At 39.8% G+C, this 14,690-nt stretch overlaps 2 protein-coding genes across 2 annotated transcripts in view; one reads left to right on the forward strand and one right to left on the reverse strand.

Moving 5' to 3' along the window:
- Positions 1 to 13,286, forward strand: part of NOSTRIN (nitric oxide synthase trafficking) — a 57,020-nt gene extending 43,734 nt beyond the window's left edge. Inside the window, exons 11-16 of the mRNA XM_004577321.3 lie at positions 2,657 to 2,765; positions 3,632 to 3,720; positions 7,017 to 7,142; positions 8,435 to 8,549; positions 9,578 to 9,667; positions 12,386 to 13,286. Of these exons, the coding sequence (XP_004577378.2) occupies positions 2,657 to 2,765; positions 3,632 to 3,720; positions 7,017 to 7,142; positions 8,435 to 8,549; positions 9,578 to 9,667; positions 12,386 to 12,522 (666 nt within the window). The 3' untranslated portion in view covers positions 12,523 to 13,286. The remainder of the gene's footprint in view (positions 1 to 2,656; positions 2,766 to 3,631; positions 3,721 to 7,016; positions 7,143 to 8,434; positions 8,550 to 9,577; positions 9,668 to 12,385) is intronic.
- Positions 1 to 14,690, reverse strand: part of SPC25 (SPC25 component of NDC80 kinetochore complex) — a 71,485-nt gene that overhangs the window by 22,908 nt on the left and 33,887 nt on the right. The window lies entirely within an intron of this gene.

A 14,690-nucleotide genomic window follows, 5' to 3' on the forward strand; every position in this document is an offset into this window, starting at 1 on the left:
ATGAGGGGAGGAGAGGAAGCTGGTTTGATTGGGCACAACAGTGAATCATAATCAACTTTCTCCTTCCCCAGTCTCCAGACAGCAGCAAAGGACAAACTGTATCTTTTTTTCCCTTTCTTTCTGTTAAGGACTTATTTTTATTGGAAAGACAGATTTACACAGGGAAGGAGAGACAGAGAGAACAATATTCCATCCACTGCTTATCTCCCCAAATGGCTGCAATGACCAGAGCTGAGCTGATCCAAAGCCAGGGGCCAGAAGCTTCTTCTGGGTCTCCCACAGTGGGTAGTAGGGTTCTAAGGCTTTGGGCCACTCTTATGACTGTTCTCCCAGGCCATAAGCAAGGAGCTCGATAGGAAGTGAAGCATCTAGGACATGAATTGGTGAGCATAAGTGATCGCAGTACATACAAGGCAAGGATTTAGCCTCTAAGCCTTCACCCTGGACCCCAAATTATTCCTTAAACTAAGTCTTTTTTTCTCAGCCTGGCAAGGGCAAAATGTATTAACAAAAGAAGCACCTGTTCAAAGCAGAACCTTAGTTCTGCTTATCAGAGATGGAAATGCAAAGAATACCAGAAAACCTGGTACCTGTTGTCCCTCTCCCAAAGCGGGTGGGTGAGCCCTGAAAAAGGAAAATGTGTGATTAAAATGTATCTACCATTTTCTTCAAGAAATAGTGAAATTGCCTCTATTAATTAAGCAGGTAAAAAAATAAGGGTCATTCTTCCTGGTTCTATTGAAATGACACAAGCAGCCACAACAATTTTTCTTTAATTAAAATGCTCAGAGGGAAATTCTGGCTTCTATGAAGCATCACTACATTAGAACTTAAGAGAAAGGACTGTGTTTCTAAAGAAATGAACAGAATTGCCTTCATATATTTGGAGCAAAGCACCACACCTTGTTTATAGTCATGGGCAATAAGCATTTACTGGCTTGTTTCAATGTTACAAAATTTACAAGGATCAGGCATGATAGGTGAATAATCTAAGTGCAAAAATTTGTGTGCAATCTGAGAACATTTATAAGGTTACTGTAAATGTCAAGTTCAAAAGTTTATGTCTATGTTTTACATGCCTCCTCTAGTATTGACCTTCCTAACAAATCTTCAGAAAGGAAGGATGAATTAAATAAAGTTAAACCATAATAGTTTACTCCATTCTCCAGTTGATCCAGAGGTAATCCAAGTCTGGAAATACTTGTTTAAACGTTAGGAGTCCCCACACCAACCCAGTGAAGTCTTGGGTTGGCACAGGAGCTAAGGTGTCTTGCATTCCTCCAACATGGGAAGATGCATCTTTGCACTGAGCATCACTCAGCTGTAGACAGACGTGTGAAGGCATGGTAGAGACCTTGGGGTCAATGTCCCAGGGCTGAGGTTCAGAAACACACACTCCCAAGCTCTTTCAACTCAGGCCATCTTTTATTTCTCTATGTCACAGGTAACATGGAGAAATTTAAATGACCCACAAAGAGCAGTGGTAAGAATTGCACATAAAAAGACTACAGGGCGACTTCTACCGTGCACAGTGAACAATACTATGTAGAATAGTTTCAGCTATATTTACAGTGCAGAGGCTGTTTCCCACTCCAGCTGCTCACACTTCCTTCTCCTCAGGCAGATCTGAGTATTATCTCTATGAGTCCTGAGGATCTTCATTTTCCTTGCTCCTTATCCGAGAAGCTGGCCTTCTCCACATCCTTCCTGCATTATCATTTCCCCTTTTCTCCAAGTGCTTCATTCCCTGTACCACACTCATGTTGGGCCACCTTAAAACCCCATCATCCTAATTATATTCCTTTCATTTAACCCTTGATACAATCAATACCCATGAAAACTCAGATATCATTAATAGGTTCTTGCAGCTGATATCATAAAATTGTGCTTCAGCCCTATACCCATGAGACAACTATTTTTCCTTTGGTATTGCTAAAGCACCGATCTATTCATTATCCCTGATAAATCCCATGGTCCTCCCTCAGTCTTTTGCTTCTACCATTTCTCCTGCCAAAAGGGCCTTTTATTTCTTTACTTGTCTGTAAGTCCTGCTGAAGCCTTTTGCCTCCTTGAAGGTGAGACCATCTGTCCCTGCTCTTCGAGTCTGCACTGTTTATAGATGTGTGTGGCCTTGTTTAAAGTTCTCCTTAATGTGACACTTCAAGATCTAAGTAAGTTATAAACCCATTGTGAACAGAGCATGTGTTTTAGCTCACATGTTTGCAATAACCAATCCAATATAAAATAAAATTGTTTTACTTTTGAGGCAGTTCTACCCCAGGGCACATATGTGGTATTATATTTGAAACAAGAAAGGATTCTAACTTGAAAAAAGATAAATGGGGAGCAATAGCTATTTAGCCAATAAATTATCAAGAAACTGAAATAACTATAATCAGACCCATCCTCCAAGAATAATTTGATCTATTAAAGATCTGTTAGAGAAAGTGTGCGACCATGTGCTTAGAAGATGTGAGAAAGGAGATGTTTTCTATATTATATCTATAGCAGAACAATGTGTGTTATGCCAAAGATTATTTCTTTTCTTTCATAAAAATAAAATTAAGTGCAGTCAGCCAAAGTTTTAGTGCAACTGGAACTAGCAACTTTTGCTTTTCCACCTTAAGCTGTTAAACATGTTTTTGTTTTCATTAAGGAAGAAGACCCTAACAATGCAATGGATAAAGAGAGACGGAAGTCTTTAATAAAATCAAAATTGTCAAGACTGGAAAGAGATATTGAAAAAGCATCAAGAGACAAAGAAGGTATGTAGTGATCTCTTTGGATGACACAATTAGGGAACGTATCGCACCCAGAAGACTTTTAGAGTGAAAATAGGCTTTTACAGACATAGGCAATGATCATTTCATTTAAACGATCATATCTTCAGTTGTGTGAAAATAGAAAAATAAAAAAGAAGAAAATAGAAATCTGGAAATGTAAAATGATGTATTGGTCTTTTTGTGAGAGTTAAATAAGGACTGTACTACCAACTTCTAAAATGCAGCCTTTGCTGTGTTTCTGAAATTGGCTGGGATGAGAGATAATTTGGTTTAAAACATTGAAAACCTATGTACGGGAACTGTATGGGTTTTTGGTTTGTTTCCTTTTACTGAATTTCAAAACAATATACAGAATATGTAAATTCAATCCTATCCTTCGAAGTTAGGTGTGACTGAACATGAAGAAGTCCCGAGGCATTGTAAGTGATAAAAAAAAAAAAATGATTCCACATTGATGATTCTGATCTGGATAGCTGTTTTTCTGTGGATCACAATAACTCAACGTGAACTAATACTGGCCAGGAAACACAGGATAGAGTTAATGATTCAGAGACTATAATGAGGAAGACCTAACATTGCAGAAATGTGGGGATCATTGGAATGCTTCAACTAAAAGAAATTCAGAACCTGTGTTGAAAAATCACAAGACCTTTAAGCAGCAGCATTGTAAATGAATAGTGAGTTTCTTTACCATTATTCATTATGGAAAGCCCAGTCACAACCACCTACCAAAACTCCTCTCCCACCATCTAGGAAGCCTTCTGGCTTCACATCCAGGTTTATGTTACCCTCTGAGAGGGTAACTGACTCTCACCTGTGTCCCACTGAGAACATGACTTCATTTCCAGGCCTGGAACGAATGCTTAATGCACACTCCACCAACTCTTCTTTCTCCGATGCAAAGAGCAAGAAAGACACAGCAGTGTTAATGGACGAGGTAAATATTTGAAGAACACGTGGAGGGAATGAGAGGTTTATTTTTGGAATACTTGCTCTCTGGACCATTTGCCCTCTGTTTGCCTTTCCTTTCACATGACATAGAACAATCTGGTCAGAGAGCTCACAGGTCAAGTTCTTCACAAGTAGTTAGAGGGATCTGGAAGAAATCCAAATTCCTGGAACTGTCTGCTTTGGTGTCCTGTTGAGGACACTACAGGAAAATTAATTGTCCCAAATGAGAGTGTTCCTTAAAGATCTGTAAAGCATGTGCACTTTAATTAGGAATGATGCCTGAGATCACACAGTTTCTATTCACAAGGACCTGTTTTTAAATTTAGCTCTTCTGTTCCAGAGACCTGGGAAAACTATACTTTTCTTATCTGTGAAATGGGTCTATTATGACCTTTGCTCCAAGGCTTTGGTGAGAATGAAATATTATTTAGAAAATTCTGGGACAGTGCTCTCAGAAGAGAAACTGCAGAACTGTCACATGTGTCATGACGAGTTGACGTTATGGTTTTCTGATTCTACTTAAAAGCATACCCATTCAACTACTGCTTTTCACTTTGAATACTCAGTAAGTTATTTGAGATATTCAATACTTTTCTGTAAGTTTTGGCTTGATCATTTACCTAACTGTAGGTTCATATAATTGTCCTGAGTGTGTTTAAAATAGCTGTGCTAAGCTATGATACCCACAAATTTAAGCATATTGAATGCATTTTCAATTTAAGATGGTGTTCAGCTCATGGTGGGTTTTTCAGGATATATTTACATTGTAAGTTGAGGAACATCTGTAATTCTCATTAAGATGCTATTTTCCATTAATCCTTCAGTTGCTCTCAGAGACCTTGGAGAATCATGGGAGAAAGGGAAGATCCCTGGGATAGGATGGCTTTAGAGGGAACAGGATTAGAGGCAAGAGTCTTGGGTGGATTAGAATGGACTGAGAAGATTGGTTAGAGGGGGGCAGGGGTTGCGCCTCTTGGTCTTTTTGTTGACATGCAGGACTCCAGGGGCCCTACACCTTCCCAAGGATGACGACTATCTTGGAATAATGTACATCAGAAGGGCGGTTAGCAAACGACCCTTGGAGTTTATGCAGGGATAAGAGACAAGCAGTGGTGTATTTCCCAGATGAGCAAGATATGAGTTGCTGCTGCAGTCATAGTGATTACAAGCAAACTCATGTTACTCAGAGAATACTTCAGCAAAAGAAGAAATTGAGCAATGTTTTGAAGGATACAGGAATTCAGGCTAGCTCTAATTACCTTGAATTTAGCTCAACTCTCTTGGGTACCTAGTAATTCTGCCCAAACCAGCTTTTTCAATAGCTTTGTGGTGATGTCAGACAGATGCATTGGTACAGCTGATATTTTTACACATAGGCTTCCTTTTTGTGGGGTGCTGCTGCAGAAGCACAACTCTCCTGAGAAGAAGAGAGTCCTATGTTCTGTTCACTTGGGAACATGGGCCAATAAAAATTATAAAAGACTGGGAAGAATGATCTGTAATAGCCCAAAATGTTTAATTACTATTTCAGCGCTAATAATATACTGAAATAAAATCAGACATTTAGATTAGGCATCATATTTAGATGTTTCCTCCCAAAAGTCAGAAGCCGAACCACACAAAGTAAGATCAATTCAAAGTTTTTCTATGTGATGCTTTCAAATGTATCAACCTGTATTTTTTCTTAATCTGAGGTAGGCCTTTTTCACAATGCAAGCAACTTCCAATCAGCTACAGGGAGTGTGTCCATGGCCATGACCCCCTGACTTGGACATTAGGGTAAAGGATCCACATGTTGAAGGTATAAAGAAAGAGAAAATGGTGAGGAGTGGGTTGTATAAGCAGGATCCTTCCAACACTTAGATTCACAATCAGACTTCCCCTGATTGAACATAATCTGACAAAGAACTGACTATAAAGTGTCTAACTCAAGACCAGATCAAGAACAGGAATGCTGAGATTTTATTTTCCTTATTTTTATAATGTTTTTTAGAATATTGCTTTCATTTTCTGGAGTGTAGCTAAAAACTCCCCGGTAATATAAAATCCCTCTCCTGTAAAGAAAAAGGAAAAAAAAAAAAACCTTTTTTTATTTTAGTTGTGCTCTTTTGATGTTAACTCTATTCTGCTAAAATATTGAGCACTTACAACTCAACTGCATTTCCTCCCAAAAGTCAGAGGTGGATACTGTGGTGCAGTAAGTTAAGCTGCAAATTCAAATGTCTGCATCCCACATTGGAGAGCCCAGGTTTGAGTCTCCCTCTTCTTTCTTTAAGATGAATTTACTTCTTTGAAAGTCATGATTACCCAGAATAAGATAAAGTTGCACAGAGCTACATACAGAGGAGAAGACAGGCGCACACACACACACACACACACACACACGTGGAGGGGAGGAAGTGAGAATAGAGGCAAAAGAAAGAGAAAGGTCTTAAATATGCTGGATCATTCCCCAAATGGCCACAATGGCTGGGGCTAGATCAGACCAAAGCCAAGCATCTGGAGCTTCTTCCAGATCTCCCACATGGTACAGGAGCTAAGCATTTGGGCCATCTTGCTTTGCCTTTCAAGGCAATTGGCAGAGAGTTGAATCAGAAGTGGAGCAGCCAGGTCTTGAACCAACACCCGTGTGGGAGGCTGGTGTGATGCCAGCACAGAGGCAATGACTTTACCTGCTACGCCACAGTGCCTTCCCTGTCTCCCTCCATTTCTGATACCACTTCCTGCTAATACGCACCCTGGAAGGCAACAAATGATGGCTCAACTGTAAGCATTCCTGTCACACAACTGGAAGACCTGGATGTAGTTTCCACTCCTGGCTTTGGCATGGCAGAAACCAAACATGGAGAGTGAATCAGCAGATGGAAGACTCTCTGCCTTTCCAACACATAAAATAAATAATCATATTTAAAGACAGAAAGTTTACCTTTGCAATCAACCCTTCGTATTTCCTCCCTTGTTTCTCAGTATAAAACTGAGTAAATCGATTTGCTGCCACAATGTACCAGGTAATGTAACTGCTTCCTCTCCACCTGCTTTACTCTGTTTACAAAAGCACAAGATAAAACATCCTCAATAATTATGACTTCCCTATAAACCACTTAAAGGACTTTTTGCAGTTATTGTTCTCTGCAGCATTTTCTGTGTATGTCTGTGTGAGCCAATTGTGTGCTTGGCTAGATCTCTCTGTCTTTCTGAAAGCCATCTGATAATCCCCTTCCATAGCCAGTTGTTCTGGGTTTTCTGGAAATTTAATCACATGGCCAAATGATGTACCCACAGAACAATTTGAAACTGGACCTTCTGCAAGCAAACTCCTATAAACTGTCATCAGTATTGGCGGAACTTGAGCAAAGACCTAAACCCAGCCATCCCTGTAGTAATTGTATCTTCAAGTGGAAAGAAAAGGTAAAATGGAAGAGACTTGTAATTTCTTCATTGGGTTTGCTGGGTGCAATGACCCAAAGTAGCACTGGGGCAAACATTGTTGGGAATCATATGTGCCATTTGTTCCAAATCCTAACTGCAATATATTAAAAAAGAATTATTCATGAACATGTAGTAGTTGTTTATGTTTTTGAGTACCTGTGATATTTCAGTAAATGAATGCAAAGTGTGCTGATCAAACCAGAGTAATTCTACAAGTACAGAGACACATGGTTTTTCTTATTGACCTTGTATCCAGTATCTTAGTAAATTTACTTACCAATACTGGGCATTTGTCTGGAGATTCCTTTAGACATTTTAATGCACAATTCATGCTATAAATGAATACTCGTAATTTTAGTTCTTTGTTTTAAATCCTTATGCTGTTTGTATCTAATTATTGACTCTTTAAACTGTCCCAAGCTAGTGACAACTGTGGGATCTTAAGATGAGTTCATTTTTAATCCTTTTGAACATAATAGCACAATTTAATCACAATACATTCTTTGTAGAATACATTACTGAGGAGTAAATGCACCGTGGAATCCTTCTTTTTTCCCATTGCTCAATTTTATCCTATGGACCTGCTTTTATAGTAAAATTTCTATGTAATAAAATGTTGCTAAAATTATAAGCATTTGTTACATTCATTAGTTTCAAATGCTTAACATAGTACAAAATGTGGGTAATTCATGAGTGCAATTGTAAAAATTCACACCCACCTATCTTCCCATTATTTGGACTGATTAGGGATGAGTGAATGTACACAGGGTGCTATTGGTTGTAGCTATTTTCCATTTCAGTCAGAGGGGGGCACTGTAACCAGTTCACAATACAGGGGGAGTTTTCTGAGGCTTGAGAACTCTAAAATGGTCTCAATCATCTAGGGCCACGATCATTTCTCTTGCATGAAGCCAATTAAAATTGAACTTAAGTAATTAGCTACTCCAAGATCAAATCAAGAGCAAAAAGTCACTAGGAATTTAGGTTTACTCTGAGAATATTTTTCTAGGGTTATTTATAGAAATAATGCTACTAGTTGGTGAGACATACGAGTCAGAAATATAGGTTGTAAACTACAGTAATTGATTCTGAAAATATGAAAGCTTCAGAAACAAGGCTTAAATATGGTAGGGCTTAGAAATGTATTGAGTATTAGTTATACAATACCCTGCCCCCGTTAGAAAGCTAAATCACAAAGGAAAACAACTACAAAGTTATTCTTCATGAGTCCGTATGATAACAGTGCTATTTCTTCTTCAATATTTGAACAGGACCATGTGCATAGTTACGTAAAACTATCTCGACCTATTTTGATGAAGAGGTTAGAGAATGCTGTGAGCCAGGAATCTTCCAGAAAGCAAAACAATCCAAATTCCTCATCTTCAGGTAATCCAATGTGCAGAATAACTGGGGGCTGAGTCCCATTGGTCTGGCACATTACTACTTTAAATGTTCTTTTTAGGGTGACATTGACCTTTATGAGCTCAAAGACAACTGAGTAATTCGTTGGAATCTGTAGCCTCGTGCAGAAAAGCAACACATGAAGTAGGAAGGCGTCCAAGAGAGAGCAGGTTGGGGAAAGTATTTTTTTCCTTCAAGAAATCAGGGTAGGCTTCAGAGGGCTGGCATTCTCTTTCTTTGAACAGCCTGCAATTGGCTGTCCACACAGTCACCTTGAAGTCACAGTGAAGAGCTTAGAAGCTGTCTCCAGTCTCTTGCAGCCTTCCATGGAAATGTTGTCCTCCTGGCAAGAAACATGGTGCTGCACTTGACTTCTCAGGGCCACTCTTGATTTACTCAGTGCCATTATTCAGCAAACCAGCTTCAACCATGCTCCTCCATGTACGACTGCAATTCAACTTTCAATACACAAGCACACACACTCATTCATGCAGCTCATGGTCCATTGTTCAGTTATAGCTGCTGTAATCTCAACTCTCTTGATTAGAAATTGGCAAACAATCAATAAATCCCAGAGTATGATGGGCTACACCATTTAGGAAAAGCCACTGCTCCATTGCTTGAAAAACAATTCCACCAGCACCAATGGATAACAGGAAGTATGTGTTCCAAATATCCCATCTAGACGAAAACTGGTGTGTGTGTGCCCCTTGTCTGAACAAGCAAGCTTTTCCAAATATGCATGCAAGCACCAGAACTACTATATAACTGACTAAGCTCATGTGGGGGGAAAATAATTTCAAATTGTCATATTTACTATTGTGAGAATAACTTTTTCTCCAGACTTAGTGTTTCCTGTAAGATGACTTTCATATCTAGACATACTAGGTATTTCAAAACTGACAGATCAATGAATGGATATGATGTCAGATTATAAATTTTGCTTTTGAGAACATCCCAATACATTTCAACTGTGCAGCATGGCTATTAATCCACCTTAATCCAACTTCTAGCCTCAGGTGTGGTCCAACCCGGCAATGGTCTTTGCAAGGCTTTGTATTCCTTCCAAGCCCGGCAGGAGGATGAATTGAGTCTAGAGAAAGGTAAGAATTATTCACAGCTGTTTTAACTGTCTTCCACTGCTGAGATCCGTGACATGAATAAGACCTGGTCTGAGCATGGCAGCCTTATGGTACCTTACCATGGCAGATCAGTGAGATGTATAATCACCCTCCTTAGAAAACAAAGCACATGGAAAACTAAAGCTCATTAGTAACAGCTAATCTTGACTCCATTTTTAACGTATGCCAGATATTATGCAAGGTATTGTTACTTACTCTTATTCTCACTTTATAAATGGAGAGATAGTGGTGACCCAGGTTTGGAATAAAGAAATTCAGCTATGTTCTCACAGGGCCACACTAGGGTGGAATGCCAGCAAAACCTTCAGAGATAGAGCTCCCACATTTTTTATCTTTTTGGCAGTTACAGGTGTCTGAAGGGACTTCTGACTTGGTATAGGAGCAAGCTCTAGCACGCAGATAACTGATTCAGCTTATTGAACTTTCCTCTTAATTCTCAGTAAAGGATTATTGGACAATCTAAAGCATCAGACTCTCTTCTTTATGCCATGGAGTTTTATAACAAGGAAACGGATTATGTTACGGGTTACGTAAACCTCAGCATTAAAAAAAATGTCTCTAACCTCAACTTTCTTTAGGTGTCCTGTTGACAACCACGTTTGGACACTAAAGATCTAGAAATGGAAGGTCTGGAAGAAAGAGTTGTGTTGTAGGAGAAAGCTGACTACCTATGACCAGTGTGGGACTCTGAGCCCATAGAGATGAACTTGGCAGCCCAATAACAGGAAACCGGATATTTGTTATTGCTTGGTGCTGTTTCCCTCCCAGAACCAGTCTGAGTTCTGTAGGAAATCACTTTTCTTGTCTAGAAATAAAAAGCACATCTCCCAAATGCTTCCAGGGGTCCTATGTTGAAGTTAACATAATTCACCAAAAAATGATTTACTTGTTTGTTTTTAATTCTCTCTGCATTGCAGAGCCCACTTGCATCTTACTCTAAGAACTTTCAGTGAAACAGGACATTGGAGGCTTAGGGAGGTTAGCAAGACAATCTCAAATCACTGTGCATTTTAATAGATTGTGTCAATCTACTAACCCAAGGGAACTCATTAGAGGGAGAGCTTAGACTGAGAATGACCTATAACAAGATCCAGTAGTGATTTAAGACAAAGAAAAGACAGTTTTGGGTAGGGTGGGATAAGCTTAGCAGTTTTTCTCAACTTTGGGGAGGGAAAAAATTGTGGGAAAGCAAAATGAAAAAAGAATGGGAGATTACCTCAGAACTATGCTAAAGATAATGTTCTGGTGGCCCAGTGTTTAAGGTGCTGTTTGCCACAACTGTACGCCATGTTACGTGCCTGGGTTGGAGTCCCAGCATCCCTTCCCATTTTATCACTCTGCTATTATGCATTTTGGAAAGCAGCATGTGACAGCAAAAGTACTTGGGTCCCTGCCACACATGTGGGAGACCTGGATGGAACTCCTCTCACCTAGCTTTGGCCCAGCCCAGCGCTGACTGTTGCAGTCATTCTAGGAGAGAATCAATGGACAAAAGATGTCTCTCTCTCTCTCTCTCTTTCTCTCTCTCTCTCTCTCTCTCTCTTTCTCTCTCTCTCTCTCAAAACTAAATGAAACTTCAAAAAAGGGCTATGAAGTTCTTCAATTGTGCAAAAGTAAAATGTACTCAATTTTTTTTCACTTTAATGAAAGTGAGAGAGGCAGGTGGAGAGAGCTGTTTCATCTACAGGTGCACCTCCAAAGTCCCTGAACATCTGAGGATAGGCCAGGGCAAAGCCAGGGGAGCAGATATCCTACCTGAGTGACACAGATCCAAATACTTGAGCCATCCTCTAATGCCTCCTTGGGTACACTCTAAGTGGAAGCTGACGGAAAGCAAAACAGCAAAGACTTGAATCAGGCACTATGATACATTTGCTACATAAATGTTTCTACACAATATATAAAAAGCAGCCAGGAAGAAAGGGGACTCTCTCTCTCTCTCTCTCTCTCTCTCTCTCTCTCTCTCTCTCTCTCTCTCTCTCTCTTCCCCACTTCCTCTTTCTGTCTCTCTCAAGAGAGGGGCTAGCTGAGAAAATATATAGGGCACGAGGTTAAGATTTAGGGTTGTTAGTATTTGAGTTGAGCAAGGGCTGTGTTTCTTGGGAATGCTGTTTATGTGACTCATTTCTTTGAAAATGGGATGTTTAAAAATTGATCTTTTCTTAAAAAGTTATTGAAATGGATGAATGGGAAGTTATACTTCTATGCTAAGCTACTAGAATTTTGGACTGTGAAGCCAGGTTTAATGGAGAGAAGCCATTTGGACCCCAAGAAAGGATTCTTAGCTTAGACATACCTCCATAGTCAGAATTCCAAACTATCTCAGCCATCAACATGTGAAACTCTTAATGTACAGACACTAACAAAGAATTTGCTCACAGTCTATCCATCCTCTATGAGGTATGCCAGGTAGTTTGAGATGGATATGTGGCCCAATGTGATTCTGCTTTTAAGTAAACTTGTAGCATAACTCAGCTGTTCCTTATCGTGGCCTTTTTCATATTCTCTGGATTACTCCTGGTTCAACGTATTTTTGTGTTATGTGAAGTAAGAATAGAAAATGATTCTGCCAAGTAGCTCCTTGAAAGCAGAACACCCCTAAAACTCTGGTAGATGCTGAGATTGCTGAAACACATATTTGTCTGACCAAATGTGGGTTTGGGGTTTCGGATTTTTCAGGTGACATTGTGATTATCCATGAGAAGAAAGATGAAGGCTGGTGGTTTGGATCCTTAAATGAAAAAAAGGGCCATTTCCCTGCAGCTTACGTGGAGGAGCTACCTTCCAGTGCCAGGAACATGGCAACACAGAAATGAAACCAGATTCGGAAGACACGACCTTCTGCGCTCTATAAACCATGAGATGCAAATATGGATAACAAGCTATTATCTTTACAATTGTGCCTGTTTAAATGAGTGATGGAGCTCTGCCTGCCAATGCCATAATATTTTGCTCTTTGGCTATTTGCAGTCGGGTAAAACAGGTGGGGAGAGGAAGGCAAGGAAAAGGGTCTGTGGTTTCCAGAGTCTTGAATTTTGAGAGACCCTGTAGATAATCAGTACAATGCCTGCTGTCACAGAGAATAAGACCAAGGCCATGGTTGGCTCAGCCATTTACCTGAAGTCACAGTTACCTTGTGGTACAACAGTGACTGGGGCTTAGCTGTCCTTTCCCTCTGGATTTTGGTGGCAGCAGCCTGTATGTGACCAAGTAGGGCCTGAGGGATGAAGAAGAACACACAGAAAATCTGAGAATGGAGACTGGTGAGCAAAGTGTCAGGGAGACAGCAAAGTGAGGAGATGCTGGAATGAAGGACCAGGAGCCACCTGTTTGCCCTCAGGGTGGCAAACAGAGATCTGGAGCCTGGGCACAGGGCCTCTGAGCAGAATGGGGCTTTCCCTTAAACCAGGGACCTCCTGAGGCTGTGGCTTTGGATACACCCTATTCCCTCCACAAGAACTGCTCTTAGAGGGAGGTGTTACGTGAGCCAGAGGTATCTGAGTCCCTGAGGATAACAGCAAAATAGATAGACAAAGGTTGGGAGGGAGGCGGTATGAATTTGAAAGTTTCATGTAATAATTCAAAAGAGAGAGAGAGAGAGAGAGAGATTAGTTCATTATGAAAGGAATACCCCAGGCAGCTCCTAAGTGAAAGGAACTTGAAATACTAACGGGTCTGTGGTTTGGAAGGAAAATTCTGGAAGCCTATATTCACTATCAAGATGCTATGTTTCAGAGGAAGATTTATGTTGCTTCCTAAAGTTTCCAACACAAATAGAAAAGGTCAAGGATGTGAAAGAGTAGGCCCCCAGCACTTGAAGTGGTACAATTTAGTGTGGAAATGTTACCAACACATCTTGCACACACAGTGGCGTAGGTCTACCTGGAGTGCATATACTGCTTTGAACAGAATGCCATGGTGTTGACAGAAGCACCTGGGCACATTTACTTTTGTGTCAAACTAGAGTTCATCCTTTATAACTTCACTATATGCCCTGAAGGAATAATTAAAACCCATTCTGTGACTCTCCTGCACCCTACAGGCTTTTTAAAATTTGTCAAATTTTATACATTCAAGAAGAAAATTTTCAAACCGTGCCATTACACTCCTCTAGCCAGAGAATAGATATTTATAGATTCAGATATCAGGGCTGAACAGCCCAGGAAAATTTGTTATGTAAGACATAACTTACAGCCTTAAAGAATAAATCAGGAGTTTTACTGCTACTCCTAATGGGGTGTTAATGAAGGCTGCAGAAGCAGGTAGAAAATTGGTTGAATTATGGGCCATTAGTTTATGAGCAGAGTTTGAATTTATATTTCCTTTTCATCTTATTTCCATTAGACCTTGAGGGATAAAAACTGTGCAGCAATTGACTGCAGCCTATACTGGACCACTCGGAATAGAGAAAGTTATGATAATGGTTGCTGGACTCTGACACTCCTTGGAAGTAATTTTCAGAGAAAAAGGTTCTCCTTTACTTTGTTAAGTCAGTTATGCTTTGTGGCAACATAATGATTTTTCTGCTTTGGAATGTCACTGTAAATTCCTTTTTTTAAGCTCCAAAGAAATAATGTAGTCTTAAACTACATATAATGAAAATATAGTTGGGTATAACAGACTTGTTGAATTTTTTTAGTAGGGCAAGAATTTTCTAGATGAATAGATGGTGATGGTATCCACTAGATTTAGGAGAAAATTTCATTATCTTGTATTGAAAATAAATACTAAGCCCAAGTCCCTTATACAAAATACTTTTTGATATTAATGCTTTCAAAATTTTAACTAAGCAATTTCATGTGCTCAAAAGTTGTTACCACCATTAACAACCTGAATATAGGCCACGGAGGCTGAGCCAGCTTCCCACTGGACATATAGGAGATGATATTTCTACTTTACCTCCTTTATAGTAGAGTCAGAAATGGTTTAGCCATCATTCTCTCAAGTAGAAAGAGCTACTGATTTCATTTTGATGCATTTCAAC

Source organism: Ochotona princeps, chromosome 5 (assembly GCF_030435755.1).
Source record: "Ochotona princeps isolate mOchPri1 chromosome 5, mOchPri1.hap1, whole genome shotgun sequence".
Classification (NCBI taxonomy): Eukaryota; Metazoa; Chordata; class Mammalia; order Lagomorpha; family Ochotonidae; genus Ochotona; species Ochotona princeps.